At 35.6% G+C, this 17,946-nt stretch overlaps 1 protein-coding gene across 1 annotated transcript in view; it reads left to right on the top strand.

Moving 5' to 3' along the window:
- The window catches only part of LOC146522274 (basement membrane-specific heparan sulfate proteoglycan core protein-like), a 276,185-nt gene extending 266,494 nt beyond the window's left edge, over positions 1-9,691 (top strand). The window contains exons 31-40 of the mRNA XM_085154129.1: positions 630-878; positions 1,126-1,245; positions 1,358-1,373; positions 1,476-1,543; positions 2,164-2,226; positions 2,321-2,380; positions 4,393-4,458; positions 5,553-5,615; positions 7,612-7,674; positions 8,060-9,691. Of these exons, the coding sequence (XP_085010255.1) occupies positions 630-878; positions 1,126-1,245; positions 1,358-1,373; positions 1,476-1,543; positions 2,164-2,226; positions 2,321-2,380; positions 4,393-4,458; positions 5,553-5,615; positions 7,612-7,674; positions 8,060-8,067 (776 nt within the window). The 3' untranslated portion in view covers positions 8,068-9,691. The remainder of the gene's footprint in view (positions 1-629; positions 879-1,125; positions 1,246-1,357; positions 1,374-1,475; positions 1,544-2,163; positions 2,227-2,320; positions 2,381-4,392; positions 4,459-5,552; positions 5,616-7,611; positions 7,675-8,059) is intronic.
- The last annotated feature ends 8,255 nt before the right edge of the window (positions 9,692-17,946 follow it).

A 17,946-nucleotide genomic window follows, 5' to 3' on the forward strand; every position in this document is an offset into this window, starting at 1 on the left:
CTGAGTTAATATTAGTAAATACTGTAAAAATCAAGAATAACATGTGGAAATCACAAATATCACAACTAATTTCCCTTCAACCAAAGTACAGTAGCTGGTAAATTAATTTTTCTAAGTAGTCAAAATTATAATTTCATGTTTAATAAGTACTATATGGACGCTAAACAATTATATGGCTAAAAATCACATGGTCCTGTGGCATGACACTCATGATACCATCCACCTTCAACCTCAGTGTGGTGAAAAACTACAGGGTCTATTGAAAAAAAAATTGATTGTGGTTATTACTCACCCAAGTCAATAAGAAATGCAAAGAATTTTTTTTTTCCATTGCTTTTTTCTTGGTGTGGACCTCAAAGGGTTAACACACTCGCAACTATTTTAACTATTAAAAACTACTAATATAACCTAACCCAATTAATTTGTACTGGTTTGTGCGGTTATTTGTAAGCAAGAAAACAGAAAATAGTTTTTAAATATTCAGGATTGGAAATCAGAGATTGATTTTAAAAGCCATTTGTAGCATTTGTGCAATCTATTCTTATCTCTTCCTATATTATATGTCTTTTTTTTCTGAATGTGTGCACCAGCTGATGTGAGTGAAACAATTGTGTGTGATTGTTTGACAGATGATGGTAATGGGCCTATCCTGGTGAGTCCTGTTCATCCTGTGACTGAGGGAGCTTCTGTTAGTCTGAGCTGCAGTTTGAGAACACAAAAAATACTTTCCAATGTGTTTTTCTATCACAATGACAAACTTATTCAAAATGATACCCGAGGGGAGCTGAAGATCTCTGCAGTGTCAAAGTCTGATGAAGGTTTCTACAAGTGTCAGTACTCAGGAAGAGAGTCAGCACAGAGCTGGATGTCAGTTAAAGGTGAGCAGGATCAAGACATGTGACGCATGTTTTTTTGTAAACCATTTTGATATTTGAGAACTAGCATGATTATCATTAAGTACAGTCATCATAAAGAATAAAGTGATGTGCTGTCCATAAAGAATTTTGGCTGTTTTGAAGTTTGAAGTCATTTGATTCTACTTTTGCAATTATCTATTTTAAATGTTTTTTTCTAATAATAATTTTTTTTATTTCTATTCTTATTATTATTTCTTTGAATTTGCAGTAGGTGTGTTATGTCCTGAAAGCTCTTCTTTGCCTGTGTGGTTGATTGTTGGATTGGCTTGTGGAATCTCTGTCTTTATTATTGTCCTAATCTCGTTTTATCACTATAGAAAAAAAAAGGGTGAGACCTTTTCCTTCATTCAAATTTCAAAATTTAAATGTAAAGATAACTGTGACATTTATAACAGGGAATTTTATTTACATTAACAGCGAAACAATTGTCTTTTTTACAGATTCAGGCTTCATCAGGTTGGTATTTTTTTATTGTAGCAAATATATTTATTAACCTGCAATCCATGTGTTTATCAGACTTTTTGCATGTAATTGTTATGTTTTTATTATGCCATACAGTCCAATGACCACCACCAATCATGTAGTCAACCAGAGTGAAATTCACAAACACAACTGTCTTAACCATGGTCAGTTCTTCTTTAAGTTTTCATTTACCCTAACTCTAATTCTTTGCTTCAGTTTTTGGTCAGCTGTTTTCAAAATAATGTTATTTAAAATATATATTTAAAAATCAAAAGCTGTGAGACTTAAACTTTTTCAGTTGAACTTAAAGTAAAATGACAATAACAGAGTTAAACCATTTTTTTTATACCTGATTGTATCCTTTATTACTTGATTGAAAGAATCTACAAATGTTATTGTTGTATATTAATTACACATACTACAACATCATTATGACTTCAATGGATGAAAATGTATTTTTATTTATACAGTATGAATCTAAAATCTTCATTAATCTCTAAAAAAGGCCTCAGGATTTTCTATTTTTGTAATTATCTTTAAAAACAAGTGATATCTGCTTGGCACAAAATAACTCCTGGCTTGTTATTATTATTATTATTATTATTATTATTTTTTAATTTAGGTACTGCTAAGCTCTATAAATCAGTAACCCATGTGGGAAAAATAACTGGAGATGATTTAATATATACAGTACAAATAAAGCTATTTTTTTGTTGTTAGTATTTTTATTTTTGTTTTTTCTAATTTAAGGAAACTAATTCTGTGTGATATGTTGGCATTTCAGGTGCAGGTGAAATACAAGATGTTACATACTCTGTAATTCAGCTTAAACATGTTGGAAAAAAGAGTGAGTATGTAAAAAACATTGAACATGAATACATAATTTTTCATAATTGAGAAAGTTCAAATTATTAAAGTTTTTCATATGATTATCTAAACAGGGAAGCATCATAAATCACAGGAGCATACTATTTACTCAGAGGTGAAGGTGGGAGTTGAAGGTAAAGTAAAGTAATAAGAGTCTCATTGTTTGCATTGCATGCAGTTTCAGGTCAGCTTAGCAGTTACCAAGCTTAGCTACTTTCATAAGATTAATAAATATTACCAGAGTTGAATCTTGCACACATCGAAGATCATTTGGATATTTTGGATATTATTACATTTGCCTGCTTTATATACAGTATTTTTAAACAAATTTGTGATTTATAGTTGCTTTCCATTTGTTTCTTAGATATATGCATGACAGATAAATAGCTCTTTCCTATGTTTTCACTCTCTATTCATATTCCTAGAATAAAATTTATTGGATTTTTGATTCTGCTGGTTGTTTGCAGGTTGTACATGAACCCATACATACTGTATGATATATATATATATATATATATATATATATATATATATATATATATATATATATATATATATATATATATATATATATATATATATATATATATATATATATATATATATATATACATGAGAAAAAAAGAGGACGTTTTTATGTGGCTGATTATTTTTTGTTGTGAAAGGCTTCTTGGCAATTAAGTCTGTTAAATGGTCCCGTAAATGGTACCACATTTGTAAGGAAATTGCATTTGAGCAACAAAGCTGAGTATGCAGGTTGTGCCCATGAAAAACTACTACAGGGGCTGGCAGTCCGGTGACTGAGTGGGGCCTGATTAGTAGCGCCTGTGAGGATAGACTGCTACAGCAGTCAGTTGGTATCTGCACCAAGCATGTCACATTTGACTGATATTGCCCATGCAATAGGTCAACTTCAAGCTGGAGTTCCACAAAACGCTCCAGTGTTATTCAGATTTGGCCCTGGTACCATCTCCAAATTGAAGAGGAAGATACTTGTAATGGAGGATGTCTTCCCAAAAAGATCACACCACAAGAAGACCGTTTCCCCAGCCTGTCAGCACTCAGAAACATCTTCTACAGATTTGCAGTTAAGGTTTGCACAATGATATAGCTGATAGCTCATTGTACCCAAAATAAATTTCACAAACCAAATCTCCAGTCTCATGGAGCTGCCAGGAGGCCCTGCCATAATTGTTCTTCACAATCAGGCCCACTTGTACTGGTGTCAGCAACTTGTGCACTAGAACCTGAACATATGGAGGAATGTTGTGTTCAGCAATGAGTCAAGATTCTACCTATGGATTATAGAGTCAAAGTGTGGAGAAGACACTAAGAGCACTATGCTATATGCTGGACTGACAGGGTAGAGCTAGTATGATGGTTTGGGAGCAACCTCTCCCTCACTGGAAAAACAAGTCTTTTCATCATTGGAGGTCATTTCAATGAAGAGAGATATCAAGATTAGAATGTGCAACTAGTACCTATCCTTTGCTCTCCGATGCATTCATCGGAGTATGAATGTGTGAATGAATGTAGGAAGCACTGAGTTTAGAGAAAGTGCTTGTGAGAATGGGTGTGATTGGGTGATGTGGCATCACAGGATTCACAATGGTATAATATTTATTGATGAGAATTATTTTTACAACATGTTACATTGTTTTATCTTATATATAAAATCAATAATCGTGCATTAGCTGCGGTGTCAGTGACAAAAAGCTGATTTTCTTTTCAGTGTCTTAAAAATAGTTTTAGTCCACCTCTGAATCTGTCTATTAATTCAACAGCTCTGTATCACATTTTGGATGAAAAAAATCGGACTTATTTTTTTTTATACGAGTCTGATTTATGTTGAGGTCACACACCACCCAAAAAAAGTAAAGAAAGGAAATAACTGGCAACGTCTGTCATCAGTCCCACTGAATATTGTTCAATATGCTTATCTTTTCTTGAAAATATAAATCTTTTTATGCATTTTTATGTCTGTAGTCACAGTTTACATCAAGATTTGTAAATCAGTTGATGCTATCATACTCCTTTCTTTCTTTTCCTTAGTAGAGATATCAGTTGTCTTCCTTTCAAGTACATTATAATTGGTAATCATAACACTGCAGATCAGTGTTTTAAATGATCTTCTCTCCATTCACAGAAAAATCAAGTCCTGCAGCAACTAATGAGGAACTTTACTCTGAAGTCAGATTAGAAAGCAGTCTCGGTAATAAATTTATAAGTCTATATAAAAATCTATAAGTTATAGAAGTGCATTCACATTTAATCACATACATATATACATACATACATGTATATATACACTTACATATATAGCTGTGGTCAAAAGTTTACATACACTCATCAAGGGCATGAGTATCATGGTAGTTCTCAGCTTTTATTAATTTCTTTTGATACAGTTAAGTGTAGTCAACATATTTTCAATTGGGCTAATGTCAGAACTTTGAGCTTCTGGAATGAACTTTCCAATGGGTCAGTCCTAAACAACTGTATGTAAGTACAAGTTATTCAAATTTCTCATCACCTTGCCAAGGTCTGGAAGTGGTTAGAATAATGAAAGGAGGACTACCTCTAAATTCTTAAACTTCACCCTTACTCAGTAGCTAGAGGGTTTAAACTTGGGCACAACTGAGTGTTTCAACAGGACAATGATAACAACCACAGATCAAAGTTATTTTTTTAAATCGATGAAGCAGGCTAAACGTAAACTTCTGGAATGGCTTTTTCAAAAGCTTGATCTCAAAAATTAATCCAGAAGCGTGCTTATTGTGACCCAAAGCACTTGATCAAGGTGCAACTTGCTGAAGGACCTCTTACCAAACTATTTGTAAGAGTGTATGTATACTTTTGACCCTATATGTACACATTTGTGTAAACTGGGGAAAATCCCAAACAAAACATGTACACCCAATTCTCTTTATTTAAAGGCCCAAGAGAAAAAAGAAAAAAAATTAAATCATCATGTGCTGAGTCTGGGGCGAGGGGGATGACTCACCCATCACTGGGGGCGGAGTCAGTAGTTAAACAGGTCCTTGGTGGCAGGTTCCCTGGGGTGGATGAGATTCACCATGAATTTCTTGAGGATCTGGATGTTGTAGGGCTGTCTTGGTTGACACTCCTTTGCAGCATTGCATGGACATCAGGGGCATTGCCTCTGAACTGGGACACTCACTGTTGGTGGTTCCCCTTTCTAAGAAAGGGGGCCAGAGGGTGTGCTCCAACTACAAGGGAATCAAAATTCTCAGTAAGCCAGTGAGCCACTGATAGAAATGTATTCTCAAATCTCCTTTCTTATTATAGAAGACATTCCAACATATGCCGAGATCAACCGTCACAATAAAGCAAAAGCTAAGGAAAACCAGGGTAAGTAAAGCCTGCTATAATCTCCAGTGTTGAACTTAATAATTATTATAAAAATAATCATTTCTGATTAAAAATTAAGTCTTTTTTTCTTATTTGTGTATACATTTTAGTTTATATTAATAATTTACTGTCATAATTAATGATTGTGAATTCTAAAATTGTGAATCTATTTTACTTTTTTTGTTTGTATGTACTCACAGTTTAAATCACTAACAAAAGCTGTGATATTGATGTTTGCTTGCCTTTGTCAATTGCCTGATCCTTTTTGTGTTGTGGATTTGTGTTGTTGTTTTGTTTAGGGGTTTTCTTTTTCCTTTCAATTTTTGGCCAACTGTATGCATCAGTTATTATTTTAAAGCAATAAGATTACAGCAATATTTTAGTTTTATTATATGTCTTTATTCTGCATTAATGGTCCTTCTGAATCTCAAAGAGATTTTTTCTCTTCTATCTGTACCTTACACAAAGAGTTGGTGCACCCATAGATTGTCTTATAGTCTAGCTTCTGCATTATCTAGTGTCTGTTCTGTCCTGTTCTAGGAAGCAGGGTTAGCTAACAGCTCTGAGTTGTAATGAGTGAAACTGGGGTTTTCTGTTCCAGAAAGAGTGTTAACTTCAACTCTTAGTCGGTTTCTGGGGTGACAGTCTCTGTAAACCTAACCTGCTCACTGGCAGGTTTTCTTCTATAAACTCTGAGTTTCTCTGACTCCTCCCCTCCTTCTAGACTCAAACCAGCTGACTGACACTTTAATTTCCTCATTCATAAAGATGCATTGACGAGTGAATTAATTTGCAGAAGTTTATGTTTTTACAAGAACTGAAATCCTAGACTTGAATTAGTTTGCTATTTTGTGTACTTAACATGACTGCTTCAACATTCATTCAGTTAGTACCAAGAATAGGTGCATTTTTCGAATTTTTGTGTTCCGGGTGCTGTATGTTCATTTTTCTTACAGGTGTGGCAGTTAGTGATACATTGTGCAATTCTATTTGTACTCTTTCCTTTTATTAGGTCCCCCTCCCCTGCCTGGCTGTCCTGCCTTAGACATTGTCATATTGTGTACCATATACAATGTAATAATTGAAATAACATGGATAGAAATGACAAAATAAACAGATAAATCCTGAAAAGGAAGCGCCCATAGCGAATTTATAGAGCTGATCTTGAAAAACCAAAATGTGTTTTGAACAACAGTTTATCACATTTAGTTAGGAACTGGACCCAAATGCAGGACTTTCCTGGTTGCGGCAGTGAATTTATTTACAGTGTTAGAACAAACAGTGCGATTTCCTCCGTGGCAAAATTCCTGACTCTCGTGCAGTGCTCTCCTCCCGATCCGCAGTGCAAGATTAATCCAAAATGACTTATTTATAGCAGTGTTCACTCCCTGCACTGAGCCACTGCGGACAGGTCAACTGTTGAGGACATGACATTGATTGCAAAAGCTGCCAGACAGGATAGGATTAAGAAAAATATATTTGTTGTCTTCTTTTCTGTTTTTAAAGCTCTTGTCATATCTTATTTCTTGGTCCTCTGTATTAAAATGAATGGTCTGCTATTTTTTTTACGCATTGGCATGTTGAATTGCAGTATTGGGGATCCACTGATGATTGCTTTTTTCTCTGTTCATGCATGCGCTTAACACCGGGTGAACATATTCAGATTTGACTGAACTAACTATGATCAGCTGTTCTGGAACAGAAGACACAGAGTTGCCAATTTCAGAGTTAATCAACTTATTGTTTGTTTTTAAAGTCAGAGTTTGATGAATATGCTTCCTGGAATGGTGCCACACAGGGGGGTTTAAAACAAACAAACAAACAAACAAACAAACAAACAAACACACAGCTTTGTGTAATAATAATAATAATAATGAAGAATATTATGAAATTCATACGATTTATGTCAACTTCTAAGGCTGTCCACAAGTTCAGCAGCTGTATATCATTGTTTTCTGTGGCATAAATGCATCCTGAGATCTCATTTCTTTTTTAGAAGACAGTCCAACGTATGCTCAGGTCAACCGCCACAATAAAAGACCATCCAAGAACAACCAGCGTAAGTAAAGCCTGCCATCCTCTCCAGTGATGAGCTTAAAATTTGACTGGAATAAATAACATGAAAATCTGCTTTACTTATTTTTTTACTTGAATGCATTTTAGTTTGTATCACTAATATGCTTAACTTAATTGACCTGTGAGTTAAAGACTTACTTTTTATTATGAGTTTACAGCTAAGCCTTTTAAATAATATTTTCTCCAGTCACAGTAAACTCGAGTCATGCATCAGCTGATGAAGCAGTTTATTCTGAAGTTAAATTAGGAAGTGCCCTCTGTAATTAAGCTAACATGACTGTTATATTTAGTGATTTATTTGTATTCTTTAGCTCATAATATTGTTACTAAATGATAATCCCTATGTCCTTTTTGTGGCTGTTTTACAGGTCATTGAAGTGTAGCAGTAAAACCAACCTCAAGCTTCTTATACAGAAATGTCTGTAGCTTGTTCAGTATTTTGTACAGTTTTTTTTAGTGATAGTCATCATCATTATAATATACATTATACAATATATATAATATATGGTACAGACAAGTTGTTTTCATTTAGTGTTCATATTATCTGTATTCACTTAATAATAAAACATGATTTAAAGTTAGCTTTTGCAGTGTAACATAAGATAGGTTCCTCTGGGTACAAAGAAATACTATAAATGCATGTATTGAAAGTTTTTGAACATTACCTAAAAGAGGACTGATATAATACTGTATGGATTTAAATGTGTGAATAAATGCATTTCTTCATGGAAATTGTATGCAGTTATAGTTTGGGTTTTTATCTTTTTTTTTTATTTTGGTCTGAGCAGTGTTTTTGTTCTATCATGATATAGCTGTTCAATATAACTGTAAAAATGTAAAGGATTTATCTTTTGTAACTTTCAACTAAATGACCATGTATACAATATGAATAGCAAATCATAGAGACAGCTTAAAGTTAATAGATATTTAGTACTGGGGTTCTATTATTTTGAAAAAATGAGTGTTTAGAAAATCCAATCAGAGTAACTTCTCCGCTATAAAATTTTTTTTCTTTATTGGACCTAATAATTTGCTCATGCACCATTTTTCTTCCGATCTTCACTGAATATGGGAAAATACTATTTTCAGACCAAGACTCTCAAAATTTTGGCAATCTGGGTTGGTCAAAATTCAACCGAGCAACTTTTTTTCCCCGCAATTTTGAGACCAAGTGAACAGCTTTATCCTTTCATCTCTGCATATAATGTTGGAACACCTGGGCTTGAGGTACCCCTCAACTTGACTTGGACAAGCCAGGATATAGCATGATTTTTTGAGTCATTTTTTGTTGCTTTCTACATGCTTTGCTATGCATCCTGCATGATGGGAAACACTACAACATTTTGGTATTGCTCCAATGTAGTGTAGTGTACACTTTATGTAGTCCTGTATTGATTTACTGTTTTATGTAGCACCAAGGTCTTGCAGGAATGCTGTCTCGTTTCACTGTGTACTGAACCACTGTATATGGTTGACATGACAATAAAGCCACTTGACTTGAGTTTAAATGTCTGTAATTGTTAGATGGGTTTTTTTTTAGGCTGTAAGCTGTAATCATCAAAATTGTAACAAATGTAAACAATGAAATATTTAACTTTACACGCAATTCAATTAAGTTTTCTTTTTAAAGCATCAAAAATAATAATACAGGAACAACAAAAAAAAAGTCAGACCACCCCCTCCAGAAAAACTTATTTTTAATAGGAAGAAATCTCTGAAATACAAACCTAAAAAATAAATAAATCACTCACTCTACTCGACTATACAGCTATAGCTCTTTGTCCCATATTTCCCACGTCAATCTTATAAGACAAAGCACAGTACAATGATGGATTGTGTTTACAGCAGATAGCCACTAGAGGGTGATATTATGTCATTTATAATTTATTGAATCTATGTTAACCTTTGGCAGAAATGGTTCCAAGACCTATCAGTCAGTGTTTGACTGCAACCTGTCTGCTGAGCCCTGCAGTATCACAGTAACAGCTTATTACAAATTACATTTCTGAAAGCTTTACATTGTATAAATGTTGTGCCTTTTTCATAATGCTGCAGCATCAAAGTGGAAACATTTCTCACAAGTACAGAGACACTTTCCCCATTTTCAGTGTTGAATATCAGGATGGGACATGCTTTGTGCATCTGGGTTGGTTTGTGAGTATACTGAATATTTACATTATGCAATGTCTATTTTTGTATAAGTTTCTTTAAGAGCGCAGACAGTATGGTATTTTTATCCACTTCACTTCGATCACCTTTTAGTTAATGCAGGGTAGCTGGAGCAGGTGTAACACTTAGTAGTGACATTGTTAATTACACACAATACTGTCATCAGTAAACCACCAGGAAGTTTTAAATGCAAGGTTAATTTTAAGTTTTATAAGCATTAACTTTTATTTCAGTGCTGAACACACTTCTGTCTTGCGGAGAAGCTGAAGGTGATTGAATGCTTTTTCTTTCGTTTCTGTTGCATCACTTTAGATAGATATATATCACATAAATACCATCAACCATATTTTATTTGCAGAATTACTGCCAGTCTAAACTGGCAGATTTCTTTAACACAAACACTACTTATGCGTGCTGTGATTACTCATCTTTGCTACTTGAGCAGTTTCTTTGACAATGTATTGTGACAAGGAACACAAAACTAACGTAGTTACTAAAGATTGTGTAAGAAAATGACAAAAATATATCGAAGAACTGCTGAGTATTGTTTGCTTTACTTACGTGGACATGCATGTGTTCATTCTGAAAGATAAACCCAAACCTGATCTCAGTGTGTCTTCATCATGGCTGAGTCCTGGGGCATCAGCAGAGATGGGCAGTAACGCGTTACTGTAATCCGATTACTTTTTTCAAGTAACGAGTAAAGTAAGGGATTACTATTGCAAAAACGGTAATTAGATTACCATTACTTTCCCGTAGGAACGCTGCGTTACTGCGTTACTAAAACCGTGATTTTTTTGCAAGAATGTCTCATGACAGTGACGTAAGCAAGTGCGACGTTTGTGAAAACAGCTGTGTGCAGAGCAACAATGGATAATATATCGAGTGCGGGAGAGAGTATGAGCATGCAGGGTTTAAAGCGTGGAAATACTGACCTTACTTTAAGTTTGATTCCATAAAAAGTGACAAAAACATTAGTGTCCTATGTGCGTGGGAAGAAAACATCTTTTTACAGCGAAAAAACCCCCCTAAACTTCCAAGCAAACACTGAGTGCGCTATGACGTAATGGGAAACTCACAGAGAAACTCGCAGATTCTTCCACTGACCGCTGCGGCACACCTGCACCAGGGCAAACCTCCGCCTACCCCACTCCTGTTTTACAGGTGAAAATAGAGCAAAAGGACTGCTGAGTCTTTGACTTTATTTATTTTCTGCTGTGTTTTACTTGCATCTATTTGAAAGAGTGAGTGTAAACACACACAAAAAAAATATTTTATGTGCTGGAATGTGCAGAAAATAGGTTTAAATATTAAACAAATTTCTTCCAGTCAGAGAATTGATTACATTTTGTATGATGGATTATGCAGAAAAAGTAGAATTGGGCTGAAAGATCTATCGCTTTATCACCTATTCAGGTTGTAAATCGTGTTTTTAATAAGTAACTAAGTAACTAAGCAACTATGTAATTAATTACTTTTGAAAATAAGTAATCAGTAAAGTGACGGGATTACTTTTTGGGGGAAGTAATCAGTAATTAGTTACTGATTACTTTTTTCAAGTAACTTGACCAACACTGGGCATCAGTGACTCTACACTGCAGTGTTAGAAATCACTCTGCAGAATGGAGGTTCTACTGGTATCAGGCTTTTTTTAAAAATTCAAGCAAGGCCTACTACTTTGAGCTGCTACCAGGTGGTAAAAATGGAACTGCACAAAATTCCTACATTGTTCATGGACAGAAACAGACGGCAGGATATGCATGTAGAGCTGGAAGACAACAGCCAGAGCATTTCACTTTGTACAGCAAACCTGTATTTGTTTGGTCTGCAGGTAAGTTTGAATGTAATATCACTGTGATGATGCATAACAATACAGCTTCTGTTAATACATTTACTTGAAGAAACATTTAGATTCCTAATTTCATAATATCTCAGTGGCTGTTTTGATCCCACATTACATGTTTCTAAGATTCTAGTTCAGCATTTGCAACTGTCAGAGTGAAACTGAATATCCCTGCAGTGTCAAAATTAGATGAAGGCTTTTACAAGTGTCAGCGTTCAGAAAAACAGTCACCACAGAGCTGGATGTCAGTAAAGGATAAGTTTGTTTAAAACTCTTCTTCAGCCCTTCTTTTTGCAAAAACTCCCTGCAACAACACTTTTGGTGTTTTTATGTGAATATGGATACTTTTAAATCACATTAATGTACTAATAGTGATGAGTATTTATACTTTGTGAAAACAACTGAGCATAAAACTTAAAAATAAAATGTATTTGTTTTTTATTGTAGTGGTATCCAGGCCTTTAAAGTCTTCATTTACTGTGCAGATGATTGTTGGATTTGTTTGTGGGATTTTTCCTACTCATGGTTTATCTGAAAGTCAAAGGGTGAGGCCTTTTCAGTTGATTAAAATCTGATTCTGCCTTCAGTTTCTAATGCAAAATAAAATATTTTCCTTATAAAAATTATTGAGTAATCGTCTTAAAGAGCATACGTGTTTATTAGTTATCAAATATTTCTATTTTCAATATTCTTAACATTATTTTCTTTCAATTATTATGCTACATTTTACTGAACACAGTGCAAACAAACCCGTGTTGATTCTGCAGATTCTGAGGTTAGCCAGAATGCATGTCAGCTTGAAGCGCTCTACTCTGAAGTACATGGTCAGTTTTGAGTAACTAACCCAAATCTTCAAAAGTTTTTAAAAGATACTGACAAAAAACCTTTATGATGTCCCTTTTTAAAAAGCAAGGAAATATTTTTTTTTAAATTAGATTCCACTTTTGCAGCATTTCAGTTTCTGAATTTATTACACTGTCTCCTTTCTGTCATCTTTTAGATGATAATCTGCTGTATGCCCTGGTAATGCACAAAAACAAAGGTGAATCTCAGAACAATGCAGGTATTTTAAACTAGCACTCAATTCAATTTAAGTTCTCTGTTCATTTTCGTTAAACTTGATTCTTTTTGTATTTTATGTAACATCTAACACACATAATCTGGACCTTAACTGGTTTCTCCGTTCACAGGTAGACCATCACAGGCAGCAACGGAAGGCGCTATCTATTCTGAAGTCAGAAAATAGGAAAACAACTTTTGGTAATATAAGCATACCAAGTCTGTTGTGTGTTTGTGTGTGTGTGTTCATCTATATATAATATATGTAATTTTTTTGTCCAGGTCCATAGAAAGAAGCTTCAGCTTTACAGCAAGATTTTCCTGCGTTTGAATCGACCGGCCTAGTTGGACCTTTCTGTGTTCAGCTTGCATGTTCTACTTGTGTCTGTGTGGGTTCTCTCAGAGTACTCTGCTTCCTCCTACAGTCCAAAGACATGCATGGCTGCGTATGTGAGTGTCCATAGTCATCTGACTCTGTGTTAGCTAAAACGTTCTGAGTGTATCCCACCTTTTGCCATGTGACAGCTGGGGGTTTGCATCTGAAGTTCTCATAGTTGTCTGTTGTTGTTAAAGCTGCTTCTTTGATTTTTTATACTTAATCACTTATCCACTCGAACTCTGCGGTCCTCCAGTCAGATTATTTTACTAGTCCCACACTTCCACTTAAAATCTAAAGGTAACAGGTCTTTCTCAGAGACTTCCCTCTTTTGCAAAGTCCCCCTCCTCTTTGGAAATTTTTTAATCTATCTTGAAGATCTAGCTATTTTCACAGGCTTTTGGGTCACTTTGAAACTGGCTACAGGTCTGTTCTGTCTTAGTTTATCTTGTTTCTTTATGTTATGTGTGCATGTGTGTGTATATGTATATATATGTAAACATGCACATGTGAGTGATCTGTTTGTATATACTGTATGTTTTCCCTGTTAACATATGACACAATAAATAGTAACTCGGGAATGATTAAAGGTGATATCACTGCTACAGGAGACTTTACATTTTATTTCATGTGCCATTTTGGCTTGATAGTTATTATGGTGGCTATTAAAGAAGTCAGTACCATGATTTTAAATGTTTTCTGCAATTTAAAATAGCTAAACTTTAAGTGCATTATCTGGGTAGAAAAACAGTTTGAGTTATCTGACACGATACTAAACAGTATACAAACTCAAATAGTTTACACCCATAAAATTTTGTAACGTGTATGACAAAAGTTGTCTGCTCATAAACACGTTAGGGGCGACCATAGTTCAGGGGATGGGAAGCGCATCTGTAACCGGATCCCCAGCCTCTCTGTCCTGGTCATTGTGTCCTTGGGCAAGACACTTTACCCTACCGCCTACTGGTGTTGGCCAGAGGGGCCGATGGCGCGATATGGCAGCCTCGCTTCTGCCAGTCTGCCCCAGGGCAGCTGTGGCTACAACCGTAGCTTGCCTCCACCAGTGTGTGAATGTGAGAGTGAATGAATAGTGGCATTGTAAAGCGCTTTGGGTGCCTTGAAAAGCGCTGTATAAATCCCATCCATTATTATTGTTAGTTCTGGTGTGGCGCGATGTCTGATTCCTGACTGAAAAACAAAGTGAAAAAGTGCTAGAATCAACATTGAAGGGCTGAAACGCTGAGACATTACAGTTAAAAGTACAGCTACAAGTATTACATATGACTTTCTTTATGTTTTAGTTGCATATTCTCCCAAGAGCCAGAAATTCATTCTAGTCATCTGTGGGGAGAATATATTTGCTTTTAAGGAGGATAGATGGATGTCCAGTGGCACCATGGTTAGCACTGTTGCCTCACAGCAAGAAGGTCCTGAGAAGATCAATTCCACCACCAAGCTGGGGTCTTTCTTTGTGGGGTTTGCATGTTCTCCAGGTACTCCAGCTTCCTCCCACAGTCCAAAAATATGCAGTTAGTGGGGATAGGTTAACTGGTAAATCTAAATTGTCCATAGGTTTGAATGTGGGTGTGAATCTTAATTCAAATGGTTGTCTGTCTCTGTGTGGACAGACAACCATAACCTTAACCTATATCAATAACAAAATTGCTCCAAGATATTTTTCAGATTGTCTCCCAGTTTCTCACTGTTACAGGACCCATAGATGTGATTTGTCATATGTTTTCCCAAAAGCCAAAGCACATGGACAAAACAGTCATTCTGTGCATTAGTTTGTAAAACACAATTGGTTTTATGTTTATCTAAATGACATTATGAGTGAAAGAATGTAAAATACAAACACTTGCATCATAAGCTACATAAATATTTACTGAGTTGTTTTGCTGCTATTATGTAACTTTAAAAAAAAATCTGCTAAATTAAAAAATGTAACAAACATGAACAAATCAGATGGTGTTGTTGGGCAAATTGTGAGGAAATGCTAAAAGTTGTGTAGCATTTGGCTACATTTGGCGTGTTGCAGTGAACTCAGCTGTATTTCAGTAATAACTATTACAATCAGATTGCCACAGCAACTGTAGGGATCTTCTTGCTTCGCCTTATTGCTTGAGGCTTCACTGTGATACATGCAGCATTGATTCTGCAAGAAACTGTCAAGTCTTACATGGCATGCTTACATCTCTGTTACTTTGCTGGGCTGGAGTTTATTATCTATAAAAACACATGCATCAGAAAATCAAACAAGAAGCACAAATGTACTTACAGCTCTCACATAACAGTTGTGTTTGCAGTTGTGCTCTGTTATCCAAATGTTGGAGATTCAGTGTGTGTGTTTTTTTTTAAATGTAGTCAGAGATTTAACATCTTTATTTCCTTTAATCTGCTGTGTGGTTACTGAATGCTATTACATAATTATATAAACAGTTATCTATGAATGCCTTAGTTTTAGAGCTGCATTTTAAGCAGCCGAGAAAAGCTGAGAGAGGGAGCAGGACTTCATCTTGCCTCACACGTTAGTTTCACTTGCTTCCTGTGGGTGAATTTATGACCAAACCACAATTTCTTCATAATGGAAAAACACATTAAAAGAGTCTGCATTGATGTAATGGGATACCTCACAGTGAAGTTCAGCCTTATCAGTTAACATGAAAAATTTAACTGTTTTAGACACACATTTCACTCTTGTGTGAAAAAGTGCCAGGGTCATTAACGCGAAAATTTAGCCTGGGTATGTATGGCACCTCTCTTTATCAGTATAATTTGATACATTATTCATCTATTAATGATTTGTGTGCCTATAAAACTTGGTTTCGTTGGTCACAGTCTCTCCTAGCTGTCTTCAAGTCAAGTCAAGTGGCTTTTATTGTCATTTCAACCATGTACACTTATACAGTACAGAGTGAAATGAGACTGCATTCCTCCGAGACCCTGCTGCTCACATATAACGGACAAACACAGAACTACGTAAAGTGCAATGTAAACAAAAATAAACAAGACAAGACAGTGTAACACTAGACAGAGCAGGACGATACAGATACAAGACAAGTGCAATGGAAGTAAGCAAAATGCTGAGTATTGTACAAAAGTAACTTGGTGTGTGTGTGTGTGTGTGTGTGTGTGTGTGTGTGCGTGTGCGTGTGTGTGTGTGTGTGTGTGTGTGTGTGTGTGTGTGTGTGTGTGTGTGTGTGAGAGTGTCAGAAACTGCAGATAAGTGCTTGGTAGTGACATGTATGAAAGTGTGCATGTGTGTGTCAGTCCAGTCACTGAGTGTTCAGGAGTCGACGGCTCGGGGGAAGAAACTGTTCTGTAGTCTGGTAGTGAGGGCCCGGATGTCTTAATGTGAAGTAGTGTACACCCTGTTACTTTGTTACAAAGTACTTTGAGGTTACTTTGTATACTCTAAAAGGAAATAAAAGTATAAAGGTGCATTTATTTCACAGCCTTTAGTGTGTCATCAGCGGTTTGTGGCCCTCAGCAATGTCCTTCCCTAACCCGGCAAGGACAAAATAAATGTACATTCTTTTAATTACATTTCTTAATTTATCCATCTACATCAGTTCCAACCCATCATTTGAATAAGAGACTAACCATATACCATAAAAATCTGAGTGTACAGTAGTTATGTCTACAATCACTAATGATGGTTGTGAGAGTAATTATTATTGCTGGTAAACCTTGTACCAAACCTAACATGCAGACAAGTAGCAGACATGTCAGGGTTCCTGGGTCGGTGACCCAGTGTTTTCAGTTTTGCCACATCAATGTTTTCACTTCCTGTTTTTTTTTCCCCGTGTCAGCTTGTCTCTCGTGTCATTAGTCAGATTATGTTCAGCTCTGTACTCACCTGTTTCCAATCATTGTCATCATTCAACCTGTGTATTTAAGTTCCTCGGTTTCACCAGTTCTTTGTCGTGTCATTGATGTTATGTTGTCGTTCCCGTTAGTGTTCAGTTATTCAGCCACTCAGTCTTTCAGTCAGCTAGTCAGTTCTACCGTTCCTGCTTTGGTCATTCACCCGCTCCAATAAAACCTCATCATTTCTGCACCGTGAGTCCTGCGTTTGGGTCATCTCTTCCACGCCTCCACACACAACCCCTGACAGACAAAGACAACAAAATGTTCTCAGTGAAGTTTTCAGGCATTATTATTATTTTTAATCATTGCAGTTATTTCAGTATCTAAAACACTTCCAGGAATACAGCATTTCAAAGGTTTTGTCTGGCCTTAAAGTTTGATATGTTAAAACCCTTAACTATAACTAACAAAGAAAAAGAGTCCATCGATGAGACTCTCAGCAGCCATAATAATCACATTACTAACTTATAACATTATGACTTGGTGTTAGCTTGATATTTGTTAATAATTTGAAGACGCATATGAGTCTACAGGAAAAAAAGTAAAATAAAAACTTTTCACAAACTTACGTCTGCCTGTTCCTCCTCTCCCAGCATGTTTAAATTAATTTACAGGGATCACGAACATTATTAGTTTCAGTAGAGTAACAGCATGCAGGTGGAACGGAGTTTCTTTTTACTGTTTAGATATTTGCTGTTATTTACTGTTTTTTTTTTTTCAAATAGTTTTGCAATAAAGTTTTCAAACTTTTACACAAAACATCCAATTTTGTTTCCTGTGAATGGTATCTATTCAAAGCCCTGCAAGAATACCACAGACCTCGTGTGTTAACGTTAAATACATGGCATTCCTTTGCTACAACCTGCCCCATTACTGGGGTGTGTTGTAACACATGCTGCAGATAATTGTAACAATTAGAAAAAAGAAGCAAAAACTGA

The sequence above is a fragment of the Neolamprologus multifasciatus genome, chromosome 3 (assembly GCF_963576455.1).
Source record: "Neolamprologus multifasciatus chromosome 3, fNeoMul1.2, whole genome shotgun sequence".
Lineage (NCBI taxonomy): Eukaryota > Metazoa > Chordata > Actinopteri > Cichliformes > Cichlidae > Neolamprologus > Neolamprologus multifasciatus.